Raw genomic sequence first — 26,333 nt, forward strand, 5'->3', positions numbered from 1 at the left:
GCTCTAAAAGCATTGGCCATCGACCATTAACTGGTACTTATTGTCCAGCACCAAGATGCTCAGGTCAAATTCTTTGCCATCCTGAAAGGGTGTATTTTTGGATTTCACCTCAGGCTTCCAGGCCCCATTCTCACACTGTTCATGACCACACAACAGCCAAAGAACACTTGGAAATGGAAGGTGATGTCTGAGTCTTCATTCATCCTGGTGTGGAAATCCACCTGCAGCTGTGGGTCATTGATGAAACAAACAAGTAGTCTCCCTTTGACTGCCAAGTAGAACCAACAGACAAGAGCACAGCCTGTGTGTGTGGCACAAGTAGTTGTGACATTTTTGTCTCCCTCTGAGTGGCTCTTCTGAATTGTGTTTAGTATTCTTTTTTTTTTTGAGATGGAGTCTTGCACTTTTGCCCAGGCTGGAGTGCAGTGACGCAATCTTGGCTCACTGTAAGCTCCGCCTCCCAGGTTCATTCTCTTGCCTCAGCCTCCTGAGTAGCCGGGACTACAGGTGTCCACCACCATACCCGGCTAATTTTATTTTTTTTAATTTTTAGTAGAGATGGGGATTCACCGTGTTAGCCAGGAGTCTTGATCTCCTGACCTCATGATCCGCCCACCTCAACCTCCCAAAGTGCTGGTATTACAGGCGTGAGCCACCATGTCCAGCCCTGATTTTTTTTTTTTTTTTAAAGTGTGGGTGGGTGAATTTGCTTGTCATAACTTAGTGTTTTGTCTTTCTCTCTCGCTCTGATAGTTATGGCAGATGCAGACAGCGTTTAAGAAAAATTAGCCAGGTGTGGTGGTGCACACCTGTAATCCCAGCTACTCTGGAAGCTGAGGTAGGAGAATTGCTTGAACCCAGGAGGCGTGAGTTTCGGTGAGCTGAGATCACGCCACTGCACTCCAGCGTGGGTGACAGAGTGAGACTCCATCTCTGAGAAAAAATAAAAAAGATTTTCTAAGTCATTCTCTGTCCTTTTGAAAGTCTGTGTAATATTTACCAGTAAAATATTTTAAGGCCTTTACCTTTTGGAATTTTTGCACGTTTTTGACAGCTGCTCAGTGTCATCCAAACCAAGAAAAGAGAACATCTGTATGATTATGCTCTCAGGCATTTGAACTAACAAATCAGAATTTCCCTGACACAGATTCAAAGAATATTTCAGTACTTCTTTAACAAAATTTTTATTTAATAAATGGTTAAAATCGCAGTGCCAAAAATACATTAACATTTAACAATTTCACTGAAAGGAAGAAACTACAGAATGCAGGTTTCAGAAAGCGATTTCAAGTTATTTACAAACAAAGTATCTAAAATTCAAAGACAGGCTCTATATGGTACCTAGTTTATCCCTTCCCGGACAAAACTTCTGTTATTTGGGCCAATTCTTAAACCATGGTTTAAACCGTAACTGTTACAAACCACAAACACATCCATCCAAAGACTGAAACCGTTTTTATCCGGTCAGTGGCAAAAATGTTGAAAGGGCAGTAGTTGAAGCTGTTGGGTTTTATACAGTGTGAACTCTGATAAATATTCCTACCAGGACTAAAACACAGCACACTTTGCAGGCATAGCTGACTCACAAAGGTTGTAACAAACAAGAACTGCCCTTTACTCGATGCCATGGCTCAGAGGCCACCGAGAAGCACGAGTGACTGACAGCTCCTCTGCTTACAAACGAATGAAACCCAAAGTGGATGTCATTCTCACAGCACTGAAAGTGCTTCAGGACTCACACTGATCCAATACTAACTTTCTTCCCTATTTTACACATACTTTTCTACTGTCCAGTGGAAGTCATTTTCTGTTTTGGCTAAACAACAAATACTAGTTTATAACAGGAATGGTAAAATCTGTGAGAATTCTGCTCAATTTAATACAAGATCACTACTTTCTTTAGAATGGTTTCTGCGTGTTTCTCTGTCACCCTCTGTATTTTTAGCTTCCAGTTTCCTGGTAAGGAGTTAAGTTCTCCTTCCCAGTCACACTCGGGGGTCATTTACACATTTCTGGGATGCCCTCGCTCGTCCATGGAGGCCAGGTGCATGCAGTGACTCACTCTGCCTCTTCCCTCTTCTCAGGGCCAGTCCCCGAACCTTCTGCCTTGCAGATCCTCCTGCTTCCGCCACACTCTCGCGCTCGGAAGCGAGCTCCTGGATCATACAGCTGCAAGGCTGGCCGGTCCTGCCAGGATAAGAGGGCATGTTACTCTTAAAAGAGGTGGCAACACAGAAGGGTCAATAGCTCCCTGTATTTCTAGAACTCGATGATATGAATTGTCCAAAGAAAATCAACCAGGCAGCTAAAAATCAGCCCTTTTTTCACAGCACTATCTCAGAAACCCGGCATTCTAAGGCAATTAAAAAAGCCATGTAAACGCTGGTTATCTCGGCAAATGTTATTGCTCAAACAAGAACATGTGATCTGTGGGAACGGTACAATCATGGCGTCCCCCTCTGAGTTGGGAAGTGAACAAAATGAGACGTGGACCCTCAGAGGTGGTTTCAGATCTGCCAACTAAAACTTACTAACGTTGAGTAGTAAGCAATTTCCACGGGGCTTATCCCTGCCTAGCATCTACCAGCAAGGAAACTGAACTGGTCTCTTTTTAGAAAACATCACCCCATCATTTTACTAAACTCCTGGAGGCGAAGCAATAAAAATGACCCATAAAGTCCATGAAGGGCAGCTGTTCAGGGCCTGAAGCAGGCAACAGCCCGGGAAGCATAGAGTGGCCCTGAAGGCCAGTGTCAGCAACGACAGCAGCACAATTCCTCTCTGATGGGGCCACGAGCCCTGCCCCAGCACTGAAGGGGTGGCAGAGGAAGGCGGCTTCCAGCTTCCGTGAGCCTCCTGCTCCCTGCCTATTCTCCCTGCAGAGCTGCAGCCTTAGCCTCCAACAGCCACCAGGAGCCCAAGTGTGGGCTGCAAGGACGACCATGTGGGCACATCTCATGCATTCCTTCTCCAGGATTCACCAGCTCACCTTTACCTCCTCCTGGACTGTGTGTGGAAGCCCACATCTGGTTACCACCAGGGGGTTTAACTTAATTTTCTTTTCCTTGGTATGAACCTGACCAATGGGAGGGGTGGGAACAGGCTCAGCAGGCCCCTGGACCTGAATACTCCTGTGGCGCAGAGACAGGCTGCCTGGAGCCAGTATGCACAGCTGTTTGTTTTTTTTTTCTGAGACAAAGTTACACTCTTGTTGCCTAGGCTGGAGTGCAATGGCTCAATCTGGGCTCACTGCAACCTCTGCCTCCTGGGTTCAAGTGATGCTTCTGCCTCAGCCTCCTGAGTAGCTGGGATTACACGCATGTGTCAACGTGCCCGGTTAATTTTTGTATTTTCAGTAGAGATGGGGTTTCACCATGTTGGCCAGGCTGGTGTCGAACTCCTGACCTCAGGTGTTCCACCCGCCCTGGCCTCCCAAAGTGCTGGCATTATAGGCATGAGCCACTGCACAGAGCCGACAATTCTGCTTCTTGCCAGGGCAATACCTGTATACACAGATGGAGCATGGAACCTGACCTCAGAAGTACATGACAAATGCCAGGCTCCCGGGAAAGTAGCTCCTGCACAGAGCGCCTCATTCCCACCACAGCACTGTGAGGCTAAAAAGAGGAGCAAATGCTCCCCCACCTCAGGTCGGGGGGAACACCGGGCCATTCACCACCTGCTAAAATAAGGTAACTGAAGACTGAGGACTCCTATGAGCAACTCCCTATCAAAAGGACCCATGGCTGTACTTTGTGCATCCCGAGGTCCAGGCAACCCCAGAAAACTGTGGAGTATTCTAGAGGTGTTCATTCAAGGGTGAAGACAAGAAGGCTCTCCTCTGGATTTCAGCCTCGACTTCACTGAACTTTTTTTTTTTTGAGATGTAATTTTGCTTTTGTTGCCTAGGCTGGAGTACAATGGCATCATCTTGGCTCACTGCTACCTCCGCCTCCCAGGTTCAAGCAATTCTCCTGCCTCAGCCTCCTGAGTAGCTGGGATTACAGGCGCGCCACCACGCCCAGCTATTTTTTGTATTTTTAGTAGAGACGGGGTTTCGCCATGTTGGCCAGGCTGGTCTTGAACTCCTGACCTCACATGATCCACCCGCCTCGGCCTCCCAAAGTGCTGGAATTATAGGCGTGAGCCACCACGCCCAGCTACACTGAAACATTTTCAAAGTGAACATCGTTCATACACACAACAACCTGGAAGGATCTGAAAGGAATTAGGCTGAGTGACGAAAGCCACTCTCAAAGCTCACATACTGTGTGTTTCCATTTATCAAGCATTCTTGAAATGACAAAATCAGAGGCAGAGAACAGACAATGGCTGCCAGGGGTTAGACATGGGGAGGGAGGTGAGTGGGAACCGGAACCCTAGGCAGCCCTCAGTTTGCTGGGAGGCCGGGCTGGGGCCTGGTGCTGTCAGAAAGGTGATGCCATCTGTAGTGCTGCGCTGGGAAAACGCAATCTGAACAAAAATTAGCTTCTGAAAAAAAAAAAAAAGCTGTTTGCTTGGCTAAGGGGGTAACCACAGTCCTGTGCTCACCGTCTGTGCAGAACTAACTTACAGGTGTTTGTGAGCCATGGAAATATTCACTAATAATCAGAATGTTGTTAATAATGTGGAAGAAACCTCCAAGAAATATCATTAAAACTTTCCTTCCTGTCTCAAGGGTAAATTTAATAATCTTATTCTCAAGTGAATCATATAAACGTGCTAGTTTTATACTAAATAAAATCTTTCTTTTTCCTGGTGAAAAATAATTTGATTCTCTGAGAAAAGATGACTAGTCTCACTCTAGGATCTGACTTTCAGGAGTAACTGCTCTTGAAAATGCTCAAAGCACTGCGTTCCCCAAGACACAAGGCCAAGTGGGGCTGACATGGTCAGCGTGCAGCCTGAACCTTAAGACAGCCAGACACATTTTTCTTTTTGGGTTTAATAAGAACCTTGTTTGCCAGTCGCTCTTTTCTGGGTGCCGGACTGTCGTCACACCTCTGCGCTCTTCCCAGTCTCTCCATGGCCTCCCCCGGAGCCCCGCTGTCCTGGCTCCCCTTCTTCCCTCTGTCTTGGCCAGGTCCTTTCCCCCATCTCTGCTCATCCTCACTCCTTCTGGAAAGCCAGTCAGGCTCGTGGTGAGCTCTGTGCCTCCTGCCGTCATCCACATGGTGTCTTTGTGCTTTAGATTCTTGTTCTTGAGATCTCTCCACATCCCTGTGCTCTTTATCACTGCCGCTGTGTGACCTATGATTCAACACAAATGATCAGCAACTGCAGTAAACCTCCAGTTGGCTGCCCACCCTCCTTTCTACACTGCAGGTTCCCAGACAACAGGGACCTGTGCGAAGTGCTCAGCACTGCACTGCTGAGGCTGCACTGTGACGGGCACACAGCAGACATTGATAAAAACCACTACAAAGAGGAATAAATCATAGTAATAATATTTGTCATTTCAGTTGAGTGACAGGCAATACGCCCTAAGCTAAGGTACTTTTTTTTTTTTTTTTTTTCTGAGACGGAGTCTCGCTCTGTCGCCCAGGCTGGAGTGCAATGGCGCGATCTCGGCTCACTGAAAGCTCCGCCTCCCGGGTTCACGCCATTTTCCTGCCTCAGCCTCCTGAGTACCTGGGACTACAGGCGTCCGCCACCACGCCCGGCTAATTTTTTTTGTATTTTTAGTAGAGACGGGGTTTCACTGTGTTAGCCAGGATGGTCTCGATCTCCTGACCTCATGATCCGCCCATCCTGGCCTCCCAAAGTGCTGGGATTACAGGTGTGAGCCACCACGCCTGGCCATGCTCAGGTACTTTTTATACGTATTTTCTAATTTCCAATAACCCTCCAAAGTAAATACCTTCTTTTGACCAGGTGTGGTGTCTCACGCCTGTAATCCCAGCACTTTGGGAGGCCAAGGTGGGTGGGATCACCTGAGGTCAGGAGTTGGAGATCAGCCTGGTCTAAACGGTGAAACCCCCTCTCTACTGAAATGCAAAAATTAGCCAGGTGGTAGCATGTGCCTGTAATCCCAGCACTCTGGGAGGCTAGGGGCAGGCAGATCATTTGAGGTCAGGAGGTTGAGCGCAGCCTGGCCAACATGATGAAATCCTGTCTCTACTAAAAATACAAAAATTATGCCAGGCACAGTGGCTCACGCCTGTAATCCCAGGACTTTGGGAGACCAAGGCAGGCGGATCTCCTAAAATCAGGAGTTCAAGACCAGCCTGACCAACATGGAGAAACCCTGTCTCAAAACACAAAATTAGCCAGGCATGGAGGGGCATGCCTGTAATCCCAGCTACTCAGAAGGCTGAGGCAGGAGAATTGCATAAACCCAGGAGGCAGAGGTTGTGGTAAGCTGAGATCGCACCATTGCACTCCAACCTGGGCAACAAGAGGAAAACTCCGTTTCAAAAAAACAAAAAAAAACAAAAATTAGCCGGGCATGGTGGCGGGTGCCTGTAATCCTAGCTACTCGGGAGGCTGAAGCAGGAGAATTGCTTAAACCTGGGAGGCGGAGGTTGCAGTGAGCCAAGATCGTGCCACTGCACTCCAGCCTGGGCGACAGGGCGAGACTTTGTCTCAAAAATAAAATAAAAATAAAAATAAAAATAAAATAAAATAAAAATAAAATAAATATATAAAATAAAATAAAATAAAAAAAAAACCTTTTCTACAGATAAAGTGACTGAGACTAAAGTGGTCCAGTGGCTGTCCTGGGAGCCCAGGTGCACATCCATCATGATGTGCAGAGTAAAATTAACTGACATTTAATAATGGCAGATTAATTATCTTTATGCATGTATCAGAATATTAAATGAATAGTAAATAAATGGCTGCTTCGCTCATTGGCAGGGCTGGTGGGGACCACAAGGATCTGTAACCAGGTATGAATTCACACCAGACACGTGGCAGTAGGCACTGCTGTGTCATGAACAGTCACAGTAACAACACCTGTAACATAATCACAGTGCTTCACAATCATGGATTTGATAATCATATATAAATTTTATAAACAAAGCAATAAGCCAAAACTCCCAAGTAGAAAAAATACTTCATCAACTGTGAACAAAAGGCAGTGAGAAATCACACCTATGACTGTGACTCTGGGAAGCTGGCAGCCTAATCCCATTAGTCTTCCCACCTAAAATCCACGTCCACCATCCCCTGTGAGCCAAGTGGTCCTGGGCACCAGGAGACTGTGGGTGGTGAGATGCGGTGAGTGGGCACAGTCCCGGAGGGGAAGGTAAGCCCAGGTGCCTGGGGCCCTGAGGATGGTGGGTGCCAGGAGCAACAGGGACAGGATCCCTCCTGACTGGCATCTGGCTGGTCTCTCTCTGGCCCACCGGGCAGATACTGCTGTGTCTGTCCCTTTCGCACATGAGCTCCCTCCACAAAGCTGTTCCCTCCACAGAGCTGCACTGTCATATGCAGCAAAGGAAAATAAAAAGGGAGGACCCACAGTGCACAGCCAAAGCTGCTGGTCAAGATCCACAGCCAGAGGAGCCAGGGACAGCTTCAACCAAAGGAGCGCAGCACTTAAAATTCTGTTTCTCTATCACAAGAGATCTGCCAGCCCTAAAAGAGGGGGCTCCCAAATATGCAATTCTGTAGATAAATTGCAAGGGGGATAAAAGAGCAAAGGGCAAGATATCACAAACACAGATAAAAATTAAAAAACAAAACAAAACAAAACAAAAAACAAAAAGACTGGGAAGACAGATCCTGAGGACCTGACATGCAACAGCAGGAATCCAGGAGGCGGCTCAAGAGTAAAAGGAAGACATGGAGGCAAAAGCAAAACAAACAACAGGAAGAAATTCCCCGACCTGAAGACAGACTTGAGACTGCAGACGAGACGAGTTCACTAAGTTCCTGCCATGCTGATGGGAAATGAAGGCTAAGTGTACCCGCACACCCTGGGAAGTCCTGGATTCCAAGAACAGTGTGAAACAGGCATACTCGTATTGACAAAGCCTACGTCACCATGACTGGGAGCTGACGTGGTCATAACAATGAAAGCACGCTCACGTCTCCTGGGGCTCCTCCAGCGAGCCTTCCACAGGCCTGGCTTTTATGACTGCACCGGGGGCACAGGATTCCTGCTTGCCACCTCCAGTATCAATCTCCTCTCCTCTTTCTTTTGGTTTCTCTGTGGTTGGTTCCTCTCCCTTTTCTGGTTTCTTAAGAAGCTGAGAAATTACAATGTTAGTAAAATATCACCTCAAGAGCACACTTTAAAAGAAGCTGTTAAATAAATAATTACAAATATACCCCAATATTGAAGCCAACTGTTTGCACAGCAAAGAATTAAAGCTAAAGGTCCAAAAATGAGGTTTTTGGTTTAATACGTGGTGGAACATTCAGTGAATGAAATATTTTTTAGTCATGAAAAGTAAGGTAGGTTAATGTGATGCAAAGATGTTCATGTAATGAATAAAGGGCTAAAAAACAGAACATGCACCAAAATCTCACTTATACTTTTTTTTTTTTGAGACAGAGTCTCGCTCTGTCGCCCAGGCTGGAGTGCCGTGGCGCACTCCCGGCTCACTGCAGCCTCCGCCTCCAGGGTTCAAGTGATTCTCCTGCCTCTACCTCCTGAGTAGCTGGGACGACAGGCATGCGCCACCATGCCCGTCTAATTTTTTTTTTGAGACAGAGTTTCACTCTTGTTGCCCAGGCTGGAGTGCAATGGCATGATCTTGGCTCACTGCAACCTCCTCCTCCCGGGTTCAAGTGATTCTCCTGTCTCAGCCTCCCAAGTAGCTGGGATTACAGGCGCCCACCACCACGCTCAGCTAATTTTTTGTATTTTTAGTAGAGACGGGGTTTCAGTATGTTGGCCAGGCTGATCTCAAACTCCTGACCTCAGGCAATCCACCCACCCTGGCCTCCCAAAGTGCTGGGATTATGGGCGTGAGCCACTGTGCCCAGCCCCCACTTCTGTTTATGTTCACACACACACCACCATCTAAAGGGCTCTGCAGCACTGTGTTAATAGTGATTCTTTCCTTTTTTGAGATGGAGTCTCGCTCTGTCGTCCAGGTTAGAGTGCAGTGGCGCAATCTTGGCTCACTGCAACCTCCGTCTCCTGGGTTCAAGCGATTCTACTGCCTCAGCCTCCCAAGTAGGCAGGACTACAGGGGCGTGCCACCACACCTGGCTAATTTTTGTAGTTTTTGTTTGTTGTTTTTTTTGAGATGACATCTCACTCTGTCACCCAGGCTGGGGTACAGTGGCTTGATCTCAGCTAACTGCAACCTCTGCCGCCTTGGTTCAAGCAATTCTCCTGCCTCAGCCTCCCAAGTAGCTGGGATTACAGGCTCCTGCCACCGTGCCTGGCTAATTTTTGTATTTTTAGTACAGATGGGATTTCACCATGTTGGCCAGGCTGGTCTTGAACTCCTGACCTTGTGATCCCCCAGCACTGGCCTCCCAAAGTGCTGGGATTACAGGCATGAGCCACCGTGCCTGGCCAATAGTGATTACTTCTAGATGGCAGAATTGAAATGACTTTATTTCCTTTCATCCATAGGGTCTAGTTTTCCTGAAATAGACAAGTATTAGTTTTGTAATAAGGAAAAAAAATTTTTAAAAGGCTGCTTCCTATTGATGATTTTTAGAATAGTTTATAGTTTTCAAAACACTGATTATTCTCTTTCCTGAAACAGAACTAATGAACAAGTCGCCACGACATATTTCATCTGCCCTGTATGCCTCTGGGCCTTTCTCCCTGCTCTCCGTATAGTTTTTGAAACTAAAGAACCTCAGCTAACTTGAGAAAAGGGAGAAAAAAAAAAAAAAAAGAAATGGAAGCACCACAGACAGATCATTTGTAGAACAGAAATGGAAGGTGTACATCTGAGAATCCTGTTCTCAGTCATAATTGCAGCATAGCAAGACCATACACGGATGCATTCAATCACACGCGTTCACTTTGGAACACAACGCATCATGCAAGGTGGAGCACTGGAAGCCGCTTCTCATCAAGCGTGGGCCCCGTGTCAGCTGTGAACATCCTCTTATTCTGCCTATGTGGAATCTGGGAACTTAAATATTTCCTTTCCAGTAACTGTCCATCTTTTATAAAAATTGCAACAGTAATATGTCTGTAATAAATGTGAGCCATAGGGAAGTGCAAATCTCCATCCACCCATTCAACAAATATTCTGTGTGCCTAGGAACTGTCTTACAACATTTCTGACAGCACATCTTTTTCAAAACCACCTCTCCGACACCAGCTGCGTGCTCCACATTCAACTCAACTCTGAGACCATCGGAGTTAGTACCAGAACCCACAAGTCAAGGGCTCGGTCCCACAAGACTGCCCCCCTTTCAGATGACAGTTCCAAGTCCGAGTGTGTCACCGGTACTTCTGACCAATCAGCAATAAATTCAGGGGTTCCCGATGGCCTCTCCTCAGATAAGTTGCTGAAATGGCTCACAGAACTCAGAAAGGCACTGTCTTCTCGATTACTGGCTTATCATAAAGGATACGACCCAGGAACAGCCAAACGGAAAAAACGCACAAGGTGGGTATGGGGTATGGTGCAGTGGCGCTTGGAGCTTCCATGCAGTAACCCCCCCAGCACCTTGATGTGCTCACCAACCTGGAAGCCCCGTCTTTTTTTTTTTTTTTTTTTTGAGATGGAGTCTTGCTCTGTCACCCAAGCTAGACTGCAGTGACGCAATCTCGGCTCACTGCACCTTCGCCTCCTGGGTTCAAGCGATTCTTCTGCCTCAGCCTCCTGAGTAACTGGGACTACAGGCATGCGCCACCACACCTGGCTAATTTTTGTATTTTTAGTAGAGACGGGGTTTCACCATATTAGCCAGGCTGGTCTCCAACTCCTGACCTCGGGATCCACCCGCCTCGCCCTCCCGAAGTGCTGGGATTCCAGGTGTGAGCCACAGTGCCCGGCCCCCAGAAGCCCTGTCTTTAGCCATTATTAAGGTTTCACGATGTAGGTGTGACTGATGAAGTCACTGGCCACCGGTGACCCCTCTCTAGGCCCTCTGCCCTCTCGGAGGCTAGGGTGGGACTGAAAGTCCCAACCCTCTAGTCCTGCCTTGGTCTTTCTGGCAACTAGTCCCCATCCTGAAGCTGCCTGGGGACCCCAGCCCCTAGTCCTCTCATTGGCATATAAGACACTCATATTACTGCAGATTCCCGAGGTCTGAGGAGCTGCGTGAAGGAACCAGGGACTAAGAACCCAGTGCTAGGCACTAGGGAACGGCTGTGAATGAGACAAGGGGTGCCCCTGCCTTGAAGGAACTCGCGCCCGATGCGCCACCTGAGGCAACGGTGGTCAAGGGGGAATGCTGTGAACAGTGGCAAAAATATGAAAAAGGAAACAAAGGAATAAGATAACCTCAGGTAGCATCAAAGGCTACGAACACACACGAAGGCAGAGTAAAGCATCAGAGACGCAGGAAGAGGAGGGTCCAGGAGGGCTCTCTGCAGAGCCAAGACGGGAACTAAGACCAGATGCCAAGAAGGAGCCATGGGCACGTCTGGGGAAGTCCCTGTGGAGGGAAACGTGCGGACACCTTAGGTGGATTCCGCTGGTGCATTCAGGAGAAGCCAGCAGGCCAGAGCCGCTGCAGACGAGCTGGGGAGCAGGCCAGCTCTGCCACGCCCTGCAAGGCTTCCAGAGGCCAAGCGGAGCGCATGGGCAGCTGTGCTCCCTCCCAGCCCTCGCCTGTGTGTGTTCACCCATGTGGCCACACATAAGCTCACTGCTTAGCATCCTCAGAGAACCATTAAACAGCTGAGCTGTTGTGTGCCATATTTCTTTTTTCTTTTCTTTTTTTTTTTTTTTGAGATGGAGTCTTGCTCTGTCGCCCAGGCTGGAGTGCAGTGGCACAATCTTGGCTCACTGCAAGCTCCGCCTCCCAGGTTCACGCCATTCTCCTGCCTCAGCCTTCCAAGTAGCTGGGACTACAGGCTCCTGCCACCACGCCCGGATAATTTTTTGTATTTTTAGTAGAGATAGGGTTTCACCGTGTTAGCCAGGATGGTCTCGATCTCCTGACCTCATGATCCGTCCGCCTCAGCCTCCCAAAGTGCTAGGATTACAGGTGTGAGCCACCGTGTCCAGCCTTTTTGAGATGGAGTCTCGCTCTGTCACCCAGGCTGGAGTGCAGTGGCATGATCTCAGCTCACTGCAACCTCTGCCTCCCCGGTTCAGGCGATTCTCCTGCCTCAGCTTCCCGAATAGCTGGGACTACAGGCATGTGCCACCACGCCCAGCTATTTTTTTGTATTTTTAGTAGACGTGGGGTTTCACCATGTTAGCCAGGATGGTCTCGATCTCCTGACCTCGTGATACGCCCACCTCGGCCTCCCAAACCATATTTCTCTTTATTAAGAATAGCCATGAGTGCTACGCATGGTGGCTCATGCCCCTAATCCCAGCAGTGGGAGGATCGCTTGAGCCCAGGAGTTCAAGACCAGCCTGGACAACACAGTGAGACCCCCACTTCTACAGATTTTTTTTCAATTAGCTATTCAGGTATGATGGTGCACCCCTGTAATGGGAGGCTGAGGTGGGAGGATCACTTGAGCCTGGGAGGTAGAGGCTGCAGTGAGCTGTGATTGTGCCACTGCACTCCAGCCTGGGTGACAGAGTGAGACTCTGTCTCAAACTCCCCCACCAAAACCAAACAAAAAATAGCAAAATAGCCATGAGCCATCTGTCTTTCTTTAAGCTGTTGATACACCTTCTTTTGCATTTCTCCACAGATTCCATTTTTCAGGCATTAAAAGAATTTCAATTTTCTACATGATTTAGAAGTGAAAGACCCCCATACTGGGCACAGATGCTTGTTAAAAGCTAAACCAGGCCAGGTACGGTGGCTCACGCCTGTAATCCCCAAACTTTGGGAGGGTGAGGCAGGAAGATCACTTGAGTCCAAGAGTACAAGACCAGCCTGGGTAATATAGTGGGACCCCCATCTCTACAAAAAACAGAAACAGGGTCTCTCTCTGTTGCCCAGGATGGTCTTGACCTCTTGGGCTAGAGCAATCCACCCGCCCTGGTCTCCCAAAGTCCTGAGATTACAGGAATGAGCCATCATACCCAGCCAACTTTTTTATTTTTGACTGCTGACCGTATCAGAAACAAATCTATGGTTCAATGATCTCTTCCCCACCGTTTCCAAACCTATCTTCTTTCCCCAAGTCCTGACATTTCATTTTTTTCCTCATATTATACAATTTTATTGAATATAAGGTATTCAATAAATAATAAGTAATGAGTGATACCTTAGGTTCAAATCTAGGTTTAGTATTGAGGAGGTAATGGCTGGTCCCAATTCTGGCCAACACATTTCACGCAGAGAAAAATTCCCTCTATGTATTAAACCACCCTCATAAATGAATGTATCAGTCACAGAAAAAACTCAGCAAGAAATACAGAAACTCATTAGTGCTACCACAAAAGAAATGATAAAACCCGGTTCTGAGTCAGGCTTCACACAGAAAAGCAAAACCAGTGGTTTTCAAATGTGTATTTTTTAATCAGGAAAACTTTTCTTTTTTGAGACAGAGTCTCGCTCTGTCGCCCAGGCTGGAGTGCAGTGGCGCAATCCCGGCTCGCTGCAACCTCCGCCTCCTGGGTTCAAGCGATTCTCCTGCCTCAGCCTCCTGAGTAGCTGGGATTCCAGGCACGTGCCACCACGTCCGGCTCATTTTTGTGTTTTAAGTAGAGATGGGGTTTCCCCATATTGGCCAGGCTGGTCTCAAACTCCTGACCTCAAGTAATCCGCCTGCCTCGGTCTCCCAAAGTGCTGAGATTATAGGTGTAAGCCACCCCACCCGGCCAGGAAATATATATATATATATTTTTTGAGATGGAGTCTCGCTCTGTCGCCCAGGCTGGAGTGCAATGGCGCAATCTCGGCTCACTGCAACCTCTGTTTCCCGGGTTCAAGCGATTCTCCTGCCTCAGCCTCCTAAGTAGCTGGGATTAAGGCGTCCGCCACCACGTCTGGCTAATTTTTTTATTTTTAGTAGAGACAGGGTTTCACCATGTTGGTCAGGGTGATCTTGAACTCCTGACCTCGTGATCTGCCCGCCTCAGCCTCCCAAAGTGCTGGGAGGAAAACTTTTTTTTAAAGGAAAATGTAGAGGGTGGAGAATGGGAAGAAGGTGGAGACTGAAAAACATCAGGTACTAACTATGCTGATTATCTGGGCAACAAAATTATCTGCACACCAAACCCCAGTGACACTTGATTTACCCATGTGACACACCTGCACATGTACGCCTTGAGCCGAAAATGAACGTGACACACCTGCATGCCTTGAGCCGAAAATGAACACGTGACACACCTGCATGCCTTGAGCCGACAATGAACACGTGACATACCTGCACGTGTACGCCTTGAGCCGACAATGAACACGTGACACCTGCACGTGTACGCCTTGAGCCGACAATGAACACGTGACACACCTGCACGCCTACGCCTTGAGCCGACAATGAACACGTGACACACCTGCACGTGTACACCTTGAGCCGACAATGAACACGTGACACCTGCACGTGTACACCTTGAGCCGACAATGAACACGTGACACCTGCACGTGTACACCTTGAGCCGACAATGAACACGTGACACCTGCACGTGTACACCTTGAGCCGACAATGAACACGTGACACCTGCACGTGTATGCCTTGAGCCAACAATGAAAGCTGGAAAGTTAAAAAAAAAAAAAAAAAAAAAAAAGAGTGTCAGCAGCAGCCCAACGTGTGCCAGTGTGGGGCTCCTGTGGGGTGTGCTCCCCACTGCACACCCAGGAGGACAGATGCCCAACAGCAGCCTGAGGACTCCCAGGGCTCAGGACGCACTGTGAAAACCACTGCTGTAGGATGGAAAGAAAGATGGAAAAGATGGAAAAAAATAACAACACAATATTAGATTAATTCAGAATGTTTTCCAAATTCTAAGAACTAAGATATGTAAAAAGTATAATTACTACAGCAGAACTGTTTTTGGAAAAAGGAAATGTTTCCTCAGAATTACCTTGATCCGTACTTCTTTCTCTGCAATTTTCTTCTGTTTATCTGTCTCTTTTTTTTTGCATCTTTCTTCTTCTCTTCTTCTTCTTTTTTCCTCTTCCCGCAAACGTTTCTTTTCTAACTCTCTCCTCCTCCGTTCTTCTCGCTTCTCTTCTCGAATTCTCTAAAGACATGGAAGAGCGTGTGTATAAACTGCCTGGATGAGAATGGCAGAAGAAGGGAGGGTGTTCATCAGGTAAAGGCCAGACCTACCTGCTTTTCTAATTTTCTATTTTTAATATATTCCAAAAGAGGTGTGGTTCTTCTAGCTAAAACACAAAAGTTGTAATATGGTATTTAACTCCTAAAGAAAGATTTATTTTAAATACCTGTTTTCAATGTAATCTTTAAAATAAATAGGGGAACGATGTCATTACTTTTTAAATTTACACACTGCCTCCAGGGGAGTTTTATTCCATTACTGTCAGGTCAAGTAATTTGAAAGCATCAACAATTTTATACATAGTAGACATCTAATTCCTGATTCTTAAGGGAGACTTAAAATATTACAAGATGATATTTTTGTAGGTACCTTAAATCATTAAATAACATATATTTACTTTGATACATCGCATATTCTGAGAACTTTTTCGTTTTCCGTTCTCCAAGCAACGGTTTTAAATAACATGGATTCTTGTAATGTCTTACAATATATACTCCATAAAATCCCAATGATAAGACATACAACTCTGGATTGCAGTTTAGAAAATGACTCCACATGGGCCAGGTGTGGTGGCTCACACATGTGATCCCAGCACTTTGGGAGGCCAAGGCGGGCAGATCACCTTAGGTTGGGAGTTCGAGACCAGCCTGACCAACATGAGGAAACCCCATCTCTACTGAAAAAATACAAAATTAGCCAGGCATGATGGCGCACGCCTATAATCCCAGCTACTCGGGAGGCTGAGGCAGGAAAACTGCTTGAACATGGGAGGTGGAGGTTGCAGTGAGCCGAGATTGTGCCGCTGCACTCCAGCCTGGGCAACAACAGCGAAACTCTGTCTCAAAAAAAAAGAAAAAGAAAAAGAAAATGACTCCATATGGCACTGCTGATTTCAGAAAAGGCACCAACTACTAGGGAATGAACATTTCTACAGACTCTATCTTGGTCCTTCGCTTTCATGCCCGACCTCTCAGATCTGACCTGGATGTGGGTGCCCAGGCAAGCTGGAGGCCCACAGGCCCCGCCTCAGAGGGACTCGCGCTGAGGTGGACGGGCCCCACACCCCACCAACACAAGGACACAAACGGGAAAGGGGAAGATGGTCTGGGTCTATTCTGTGGGTCTATAAGATCTCAGACTAAACAGGGCTGGGAAGAATCCCTGGACGTACCTGAAAACTGACACAACATCTCTGGAATTCTGAGGACCAGGAATGAATCAGGAATCATAGGAGAAGCCCTGGCCAGGGATCCATCACTTGGAACTGAGGACCCCCTGACACCCTGACATCATAGATGAAATGGCACCTGTCCCAGGAGCCCTTCCCCAGGGACAGTGGTTGTAGGGAAGAGCCGATTGTCCCAGGAGCCCTGCCCCAGGCACAGTGGTTGTAGGGAAGAGCTGATGCGGGTACAAATGCCACATTTCGTGGCAGACACAGTTGCCACAGAGAACACTCCCCCCAGGGGTCCCTGGGCTGACCATGAGCTCTGTCTCAGAGTGAGTACAGCACACTGGCTCAGGTAAATGGTCAGCTCTTTGTAATGCGCAAATTATCTCAAATCAGCCAGGGTTCTGCTCTGCTCTGTGGAAGGCCTGGACTTGTCAGCCAGGAGCAGGGCGAGACCACCTGGATGTGCGAGGAGGCTGACCCCAGACTCCGCTTGCCCACCTTTCTCTTCCTATAAAACGTTTGCCCTATCACCCACAGGGCTCACGGGAAAAGTAGGTTAAGACCTGAATAAGAAAGTGTTCTACACATCATAGAAGTATGTTATTTATCAGACAGAATACGCACAACCATGCAACAGAACACGAGTAAACAGAAGTCTCAGAGCTGAACCCAGGCCTGTCTGCTCTAAAGGCCTATGCACCAGACTAACTCAACAACTTGGGTCCTTGCCAGTAAGAGCTTATTAATATTTCCATTTAACACTTGCTTCTCAGACCTGTGCAGCAGAATCCACTGGAGGCCAAAAGCTTAGAAAAGAAAAAGGTAATCTGCCATGAATTGCCTAAAATTTTTTTTTTTTTTTTTGGAGACGGAGTCTCACTTTGTCGCCAGGCTGGAGTGCAGTGGCGTGGTCTCGGCTCACTGTAACCTCTGCCTGCCGAGTTCAAGCAATTCTTCTGCCTCAGCCTCCCAAGTAGCTGGGACTACAGGCGCTTGCTACCACGCCCAGCTAATTTTTGTATTTTTAGTAAAGATAGGGTTTCACCATGTTGGCCAGAATGGTGAAACCTCCACCTCACATGTTCAATCTCGATCTCTTAACCTCGTGATCTGCCCGCCTCAGCCTCCTAAAGTGCTGGGATTACAGGTGTGAGCCACTGCACCCGGCCAAGTTTCAATTTTTAATACGTAGAAACAGCAATCACAAAAACAAGGAAGACTCTACAGCCAAGTCCTGGAATGAATTAATCGCTCCCATCAGGGATGGTGGATTCTAAGCCACATTCATTCACTCATTCAGTCAACTTTTGTGAAGCACTGGCTGTGCAGCAGACTCTCGGGCAGATGCCAGGACATGCCCCCCTCTCCCCACCCCAGCAGGAGCGACGTGTCTGCCCCAAAAAGGTACGTCTCAAAACAGCCCTGAAATGACCGATCCTATGCAAGGGGACATTTAAAACAAAGTGAGATGGAAATGGGAGGGGCAGGGAGGTGAGGCCTGTAATTAACGTCTAATTTGCTTCTTCTAGCTCTTCTTCAATTTATCAAGTTCTTAAGTGAAATCTCGACTTTGCCCCCAGTACTGTCCTACCTTCATGTTCCCTTGTGTGTAATGGTGCCACAATCCACCCATCTGTTCAAGCCAAGCACTGGAGTCTTAATTCTTCCTGTCCCCTTACCTCCCACACCCTGTCTGTCGGTCCTGTCCAGTCCACCCCCAAAACACACGCTCATCTCCTGGCACCCACAGTCTATCCCATGTGACACCACCAGAGTGATGGGGACAAATAATCAGACCATGCCACTCCCCCAGTGGCTTCCAGTTGCCCTGGAATGAATCTAAACGTCTTGCAGTGCCCCGAACCTCCAACCACGCTGCCCTCACCCGTGTGCCAGCCCCACAAGCCTGCACTCTGCGCCTGCAGTGAAAAGCGACAGCAGCCGGCCCTGCCCCTGGCGCTTCCTTCCTCCACTGCTCAGCACCGCCAGTCTCGGCTCATCTCCTGACCTCTTTCCCTCCCGCAACCAGTCTCAGCTCCAGCTCCACCACTATCTTGGAGGGAGTCTCCCAACCTCTTTCCCTCCCATATTCCACTTTGTCACATCAGTGGCACTGATTACAAACTGAGGTGCCCTGGCTGGACTATTCCTGCTCCTACTTCCTACCTGTCATCCCCGATGGCAGGCAGAGGCCTTGTGTGACCTGTTTACCACTTGGCCCCATGCTGAGGCCCAGCGTCAGTGCCCAGGCAGCATGCAGCCTCAGCATATTTGGTTTACTTTAGTGATCAAAAGCTTTATTATGGCTAGGCGTGGTGGCTCACGCCTGTAATCCCAGTACTTTGGGAGGCTGAGGCAGGCAGATCATCTGAGGTCAGGAGTTCAAGACCAGCCTGGCCAACACGGTGAAACTCATCTCCACAAAAATATAAAAATTAGCTGGGCATGATGGCAGGTGCCTGTAATACCAGCTACTCAGGAGGCTGAGGCAGAAGAATGGCCTGAACTGGGAAGGCGGAGGTTGCAGTGAGCCGAGATTATGCCACTGCACTCCAGCCTGGGCAACAGAGTGGGGGAAAAAAAAAAAGCTTTATTACTAGACAAATGAAGAAAGTGAATGGGCTATTTCAGTAACACTGATCTTTTTTTATTAATTCAATCAAATTTACTAAATTCCTGAACTTTTCTGTGCTGCAACCACGAAGACGAAAATCTAGTTCCACTGGGGAGACAAAACAAGAAGGGAGTTTATGTGATGGGAGACAGGCAGGAAGATAAATGATCAACAATGTGGCTGTCACGTCACATCAATTTTGTTTTTTTGAGATGGAGTCTCGCTCTGTCACCAGGCTGGAGTGCAGTGGTGCGATCTCGGCTCACTGCAACCTCCGCCTTCTGAGTTCAAGCGATTCTCCTGCCTCAGCCTCCTCAGTAGCTGGAACGGTGCGCACCACCATGCCCTGCTAATTTTTTGTATCTTTAGTAGAGATGGGGTTTCACCATGTCGGCCAGGCTGATCTCGAACTCCTGACCTTATGATCCGCCCATCCTGGCCTCCCAAAGTACATCCATCTTGATGGGTGGGCAGGGCACAGCCTGGGCGGGAGAGATGAGAGGTGAAGAACGAGGGCTTTGAGGAAAGGAGATCCACAGAGAGGAGAAACACAACCAGGTGTGTCTGGGACTAAACGATAAAGTTTGCCTGATTTTCACGTCAGTGCTACTGGGAAGTAACTATTTCTAAAGGACACCACTTGTGGGCATGGGGTGGAAGGCTGGATTTAAACTCGATTCTGTGCTCTGGCTGGGCTTATCCACACGTTGGCTTGGCTCAGGGAGCCTGGCATTTGTGTTGAATCAGCAAGATGACCTCACCACGAGCAAAACATCTCATCCCTATGGGCTCCTGAGGCATCCGTCTGTGACCACTGACTTCAACTTTGTGACACAACGTGCCTTCCCTGACACTCAGGAACAGACCATTCCTGTGTCTTCTCCACTGCTCATTCGGAAGCATCATAACTTAAAATGATCGTAACTAAAAAAATCACGTGCTCTCCATCAACCAACGCTCAGAAATATTTTCCCATGCTGCCATCTTGCCATTCTTTTGTCAAAACTGGAAATTACTCTACATTTCTGCCAAGCCTGTAACAAGTTTCAACTTGTTACCACAATCAAGAAAAACAGAAAAAACGTATATCCTCTACGAGTAAATCTCTCAATAAAGAAAAGAGAAGAAATGAGCAAAATAGACCAATGAGCTCTCTTGTCTTCGCCTCCATCTCCCCCAGCAGAGTCTCAGGGTTGGCACTGGTCTTCTCTTCCTCCACACAGTAGGTTTCTAAAAACTTCTTATATTCTGGATCTAGACATTAAAAAGCAGAAAGAAAATAAATATAATCTTTCCCAACTACGAGAGAATTACATTTGCTCAGTGTTCTTAATTTGGCAGCTTCATAACGTAGCACTTGGAAAGGGCTCACCATCTTCGATGCTTCCAGTCTTGGCATCTTTTTTTCTCAGCTTCTTTTTGGCTATCTTCTGGAACGGAGCAAACTCTACCACTGCAGGATATTCTAGGCCTTTTAACAGGAAACATGTTCCAGAAGCCATTCTGAAATTCTACTACATTCATTTTGGAAAATAATGACCTAGCTTACTTAAAGAGTAAGTGTAACAACGACAATGTATTATTACTATTTAAACTATGATTCATCCTTCCAGTAAGAGATTAAAAAAAGATTAAAAAACCTACAATTTTATTACACTTTCAAGCACCTGCAACCTTAACATGGCAAACTCCAGACTTAAACAAGGATGAACTCATGGTAAGAACAATTACTTACTAAAACAATCTATCATGTTGTGGTGGTTGCATAACTGAAGTTGTTCAAAATTCATCAAATTGTTCACTTTAAAAGGGTGACTTTTACCATATGTAAGTTACACCTCAATAAACCTGACCTCCCCAGCCCCATCCCAAATAATTTATTGTTGGAATACCTTTAAATAATCAGATTTCTTAGCTACACTTTACATTTTATTTTAAAAGGTTAATTCAACTATCAATTTGTTATTTAAGTTCAAGAAAATTACTTTGCTTAGAAGACACCATGGCTAAAATAGAGGGCTTCAAAGGGTTTATAGAATATTCCAGGTGAAATCTGCTTCTGATAAAAGTAGAGAATGGAAGTCATTAGAAACTAACTTCCTTGCTATGTGGGGGAAAAACAAATACACAAAGAGAAATGTTCACTAACAGAACCTGCTATATGCTGAATCATCAAATGGAACACTGCTACCTTGGTACTAAACCCACTGAGTCATATTTTTTAGACTTGTCAGTAATGGTCTGTCATAATGGTCTTGTCATAATGGAGTTATAATGACTGAATTATAACTCCTTTAACTGGGAAACATTTTTGTGCCAACCTCCACCATCCAGAATAAAGTCAAGACTCAGGGGGACGGCAGGGCACTGGACCAGCAGGGACGACGTCCAAGTCAGCGCTCGACCCACAAGGCCTAGCACACAGTGGATACTCATTCAATGGCAGATGACACACTCCCTGATTCCAAAGCTGAAAGTCATCAGTGTGGTACTGCCATGCAGACAGACACATCCATCAAGGGAATAAAACAGAGAGCCCAGAAATAAACCTTTGTAATATTTGGTCAACTGATTTTTGAAAAGGGTGCCCAGACCATTCAATGGGGAAAAGAAAGTCTTTTCAACAACTGGTGCTGGGAAAACTGGATATCCACAGCTAGAAGAATGAAGCTGGACCCTTACCTAACACCATATACAAAAAGTAACTCGAAATGGATCAAACCTAAATATAAGACCTGAAACCATAAAACACTTGGAAAAAAACACAGGGGAAAAGCTCCATGGCAATGGATTTGGCAATGGGTTGCATATGACATCAAAAGCACAGGCTTAGGCCAGAGACTATAAAAACAACGGCAGGGCGGCGGCTCACACCTGTAGCCCAGCGCTTTGGGAGGCCAATGTGGGGGGAATTGCTTGAGCTCAGGAGTTTGACACCACCCTGGACAACATAGTGAGACCCCATCTCTAAAACACAAAACAACAACAACAACAAAGATAACCGGAAACGAGGACGACTGGCCCCTTGCTCACTACAGGTGGGAACCTAAAATGGCACAGTCAATGTGGAAAACAGTATGGTATAAATTTTGTGACTTTTTTTTTTTTAAACAGAGTCTCACTCTGTCACCAAGGCTAGAGTGTAGTGACACGATCTTGGCTCACTGCAACCTCTGCCTCCCGGGTTCAAGTGATTCTCATGCCTCAGTCTCCCAAGTAGATTACAAGCACGCACCATGATGCCTGGCTAATTTTTTTTTTTTTTTTTTAGTAGAGACAGGGTTTCACCATCTTGGCCAGGCTGGTCTCGAATCCCTGACCTCAAGTGATCTGCCCGCCTTGGCCTCCCAAAGTGCTGGGATTACAGGAGTGAGCCATCACACCTGGCTGTGTTACATATATTTTACATATATATATACACACACACACACACGTATATACACATACATATTTTTTCGCTCCGTCGCCCAGGCTGGGATGCAGTGGCATGATCTCAGCTCACTGCAACCTCCACCTCCCAGGTTCAAGCAATTCTCCTGTCTCAGTCTTCCGAGTAGCTGGGACTACAGGCACCTGCCACCATGCCTGGCTAATTTTTGTTATTTTTAGTAGAGACGGGGTTTCACGTTGTGGCTCAGGCTGGTCTAGAACTCCTGACCTCGTGATCCACCCGCCTTGGCTTCCTAAAGTGCTGGGATTATAGGCGTGAGCCACTGTGCCTGGCCCACCAATATTTTTTAAGTGAAAAAGGGAAACTGAGTAAGTTACTGAATAAATGAGCAATGAACACAAAGGTCAGTTCAAGCATCACATTTGCTTCCAGTCACAGGAACTAGCTTGGCTAATGCTTATTTTTTTTAACAATCTTTCTAGTCCTTACCCCTCACTGGAGAAAAAGAAAACACTCATCAGTGTCAAAACACGTGGAGTCGGAAGAGGGTGGCTGGGAAGGGGAGGGCAGAAAACTTGCTGTGAAAGGTACACAAACTTGACAGCAGACACAGCCTGACAGGAGAAGAGAAGGAAAAAGACGAAAGCAAAACCCTAGAAGTACTGGTAAGGGAACTACTGAGAGTAGAGTTGAAGACTGCTGTCTCCGCAGGCAAAGCTGTTTAACAGCAGTCAGTGACTTCCTGGTGACATTATCATAAATGGTACAGTCATGAAGGGTGCTGTTTAAGAAGACAGAAGTCAGTGTACATTTTGGAAAATTCCTATCAAACAGGTAAAATAATTTAGCTTTAGAATCTAAAAAGATCAAAGGGCCGGGCGCGGTGGCTCACGCTTGTAATCCCAGCACTTTGGGAGGCCGAGGCGGGTGGATCACGAGGTCAGGAGATCGAGACCACGGTGAAACCCCGTCTCTACTAAAAAATACAAAAAACTAGCCGGGCGTGGTGGCGGGCGCCTGTAGTCCCAGCTACTCGGAGGCTGAGGCAGGAGAATGGCGTGAACCCGGGAGGCGGAGCTTGCAGTGAGCCGAGATTGCGCCACTGCACTCCAGCCCGGGCGACAGAGCGAGACTCTGTCTCAAAAAAAAAAAAAAAAAAAAGAATCTAAAAAGATCAAGTTCTCTCATGCAAAAAACTCGCTCATGAAAACCTTCATTCTCTGATGATAATATATAAATAGGCCGTCACCATTACACAGAATTTCTGGAATTTTTTTGGTTTAAATAATTAAATAATTTCAATTTTTAATATCTGCACATAATTACAGTAACATAATCAAAATTTATCATCTTATTTTAGCCTGAGAACTTTTTAATTAAAATGCACAAATAGACCAGATGCTGTGGCTCACGCCTGTAATCCCAGCACTTTGGGAGGCTGAGGTGGGAGGATCACTTGAAGCCAGGAGTTCAAGACCAGCCTGGGCAACACAGTGAGACCCCCGTCTCTACAAAATTTTTTTTTTTAAATCAGCCGATCATGGTGGCACACGCCTGTGGTCCCTGCTACCTGGGAGGCTGGAGGATCCCTTGAGCCAGAGTGTGAGGATGCAGTGAGCCGTGATTGTGGCTGCTGCACTCCAGCCTGGGCAACAGAGCAAGACCCTGTCTAAAAAAATAATAATAAAAAAAAAGCACGAATATTCTAGCAATACTTCATTAGTATACCTACAGATTATAATAGATTTTTAAAAACCAATAATCCAACCTTTGCTGTCAAGGAAGATATATCCATCAAAACGATCTCTAAAAAGAAGAATGTCATCAGGATTCCTAAAATTAATGTATGCTCTTGAGTAGAGATGAGGATAAAGACTGAAATAAGAGATAACAGTGAAAATGGTTAGTGAAAAATACAACAGTCCATTAATTTAGCCTCTTTTTCCTTTTCTGGGCACAACAAACTACTTTAGGTAAAACTTTTGTGCCAAATCATCTCAGTTAATTGTAACAACTTGGATATTCTTTAGCAAAAACAAACGCAAAACGTTAACTTTACGAGGCAGAACTCAGGTCCCTTCTCTACTGCCCAGAACCGGTCCTAGGAGGCTGAAACCCTAAAGCAAGGCCAGGGCGCACTCCCAGAGGAACCCGTGGCGCCGAGACTCTCCTGACTTGGGGACCCTCTCTGGTATTTAAAGCCGCACTGGCTGCGGCACCGGCGTGGAAGCCACAAGAAGAGCCGGCGCCCTCCCGGCCCCGCAGCGCCCCGTCCGCGGCCGAGCAGGGAAGCCCGGGAGGCGCCGGGCGGGCAACGCTGGTCCTTTCAAAGGCACCCGTTTTCCAAAGCGTTAGCCGTCTGAAAATCATCCGCATTTTTAGTGTAAACCACATCTGTGCTTCTTTGTTGGTGGTATTTTTCTTTGACGGGACTGACACGTTTTACTGAAATGTATTTATTCAAAAAGCTCACACGACTCCCATAAAGGAGAAATCAGGGTAAGGAACGTAAGGCAACGGCCAGCGGCGCCGAGCTCTGGGTTCCGCCCTCTCTACCTCCCCTCGGGGCGGGCCTCACCTCAGGTCGGCGGCGAAGAACTCGAAGTAGTCGTGTGCTGGCAGCGGGCGCAGCTGCTCCTCCAGCTGCTCCTTGGTGAGGCCCGGGGGCAGGCGGCGGATGACCACCTGCGGGGAGCGCGCAGCCGTTCCCACCGCGGCGGAGCGTGGACATGGAGCTCAAAAGGCACCGCTTACCGCGCTGGGAGGCCCGGCCCCCGCCCGCCTCCCCCGCCCGCCTCCCGCCTCCCGCCTCCCCCGCCCGCCTCCCGCCTCCCGCCTCCCGCCTCCCCCGCCCGCCTCCCGCCTCCCGCCTCCCCCGCCCGCCTCCCGCCTCCCGCCTCCCCCGCCCGCCTCCCGCCTCCCGCCTCCCCCGCCCGCCTCCCGCCTCCCGCCTCCCCCGCCCGCCTCCCGCCTCCCGCCTCCCCCGCCCGCCTCCCGCCTCCCGCCTCCCGCCTCCCCCGCCAGTCAGGGCCGTCCCCTCCTCGCGAGGTTTGCGCGCCCCGCCCCCGTCCCCACCTTGCTCAGGGCCGTCCTCTTCTCCTCGCGAGGTTTGCCCGCACCGCCAGCGCAACCGGAGGACGAGGTTGGCGGCGTCTCAGCCTCCTGCTGCTGCGAGTCGCGGTGGAACTGCACCTCTAGGGCTGACAGCTTTTCCCTCCCGCTCGGGCCCCGCGCGGCAACGGCCGCCCTAGGGCCTCCGGCCCCCTCCTTTTCCGAGCGCATCCCGCACTCTCTGCCTAGCCGCAGCCGCTAGCCCCCGACCAAACCTCGCGAGAGCTCGTCCGCCCCAGCCCCGCCCCTCCTCGGGCCGCGACGCTCGGGGCCGCCCACGAAGGGGTCAGGGCGCTGCGGGACGAGTCGGAGTCGGGGTCGAGGTCGGGGTGGTGACCTCCGGCCACACAGCCTGGCTTTCTGCGGGGCCAGGCGGCCCCTCAGGGAGCGGCGGCCGCGGTTTAGGGCGGCCCCGGAAGCGGGGCGCCGGCGGCTTTGGTCCGGGCGTGGTGGGAGGAGTTCGCGGACAAGCCGCTCTCCCATCCCAGCACCGTTTTTATCCGACTCCCCCAGGCTCTCCGTGGCCGGGGCGCTATGAGAGCTGGGTTCGCATTTGAATTTTCTATTTTATTTTTTGGAGACAGTCTCGCTCTGTCGCCCAGACTGGAGTGCAGTGGCACGATCTCGGCTCACTGCAGCCTCTGCCTCCCGGGTTCAAGCGAGTCTCCCGCCTCAGCCTCCTGAGTAGCTGAGACCTACAGGCATGCGCCACCACGCCTGGCTAATTTTTTTGTATTTTTAAAGTAGAGACGGGGTTTCACCTTGTTGGCCAGGCTGGTCTCTGACTCCTGACTCAAATGATCCGCCCACCCCGGC

At 48.2% G+C, this 26,333-nt stretch overlaps 1 protein-coding gene across 12 annotated transcripts; it reads right to left on the minus strand.

The window, feature by feature from the left end:
- Positions 1-1,168: 1,168 nt before the first annotated feature.
- Positions 1,169-26,333, minus strand: UPF3A (UPF3A regulator of nonsense mediated mRNA decay). 12 transcript variants are annotated; one of them, XM_055245016.2, is made up of 10 exons: positions 25,482-26,333; positions 24,985-25,091; positions 24,175-24,281; positions 20,388-20,486; positions 20,159-20,269; positions 15,278-15,333; positions 15,042-15,188; positions 8,035-8,195; positions 4,956-5,250; positions 1,169-2,187 (listed from the first exon to the last, which is right to left on the minus strand). In XM_055245016.2, the coding sequence occupies exons 1-10, from the start codon at positions 25,686-25,688 to the stop codon at positions 2,059-2,061; spliced, it is 1,419 nt and encodes a 472-aa protein (XP_055100991.2). In that variant the 5' UTR covers positions 25,689-26,333; the 3' UTR covers positions 1,169-2,058. The 12 variants fall into 12 exon arrangements, with proteins under 12 accessions (XP_055100991.2, XP_055100990.2, XP_055100992.2 ...); XM_055245015.2 differs by having other exon boundaries at positions 15,030-15,188; XM_055245017.2 differs by lacking the exon at positions 20,388-20,486 and having other exon boundaries at positions 15,030-15,188.

The sequence above is a fragment of the Symphalangus syndactylus genome, chromosome 15 (assembly GCF_028878055.3).
Source record: "Symphalangus syndactylus isolate Jambi chromosome 15, NHGRI_mSymSyn1-v2.1_pri, whole genome shotgun sequence".
NCBI classification, from domain to species: Eukaryota; Metazoa; Chordata; class Mammalia; order Primates; family Hylobatidae; genus Symphalangus; species Symphalangus syndactylus.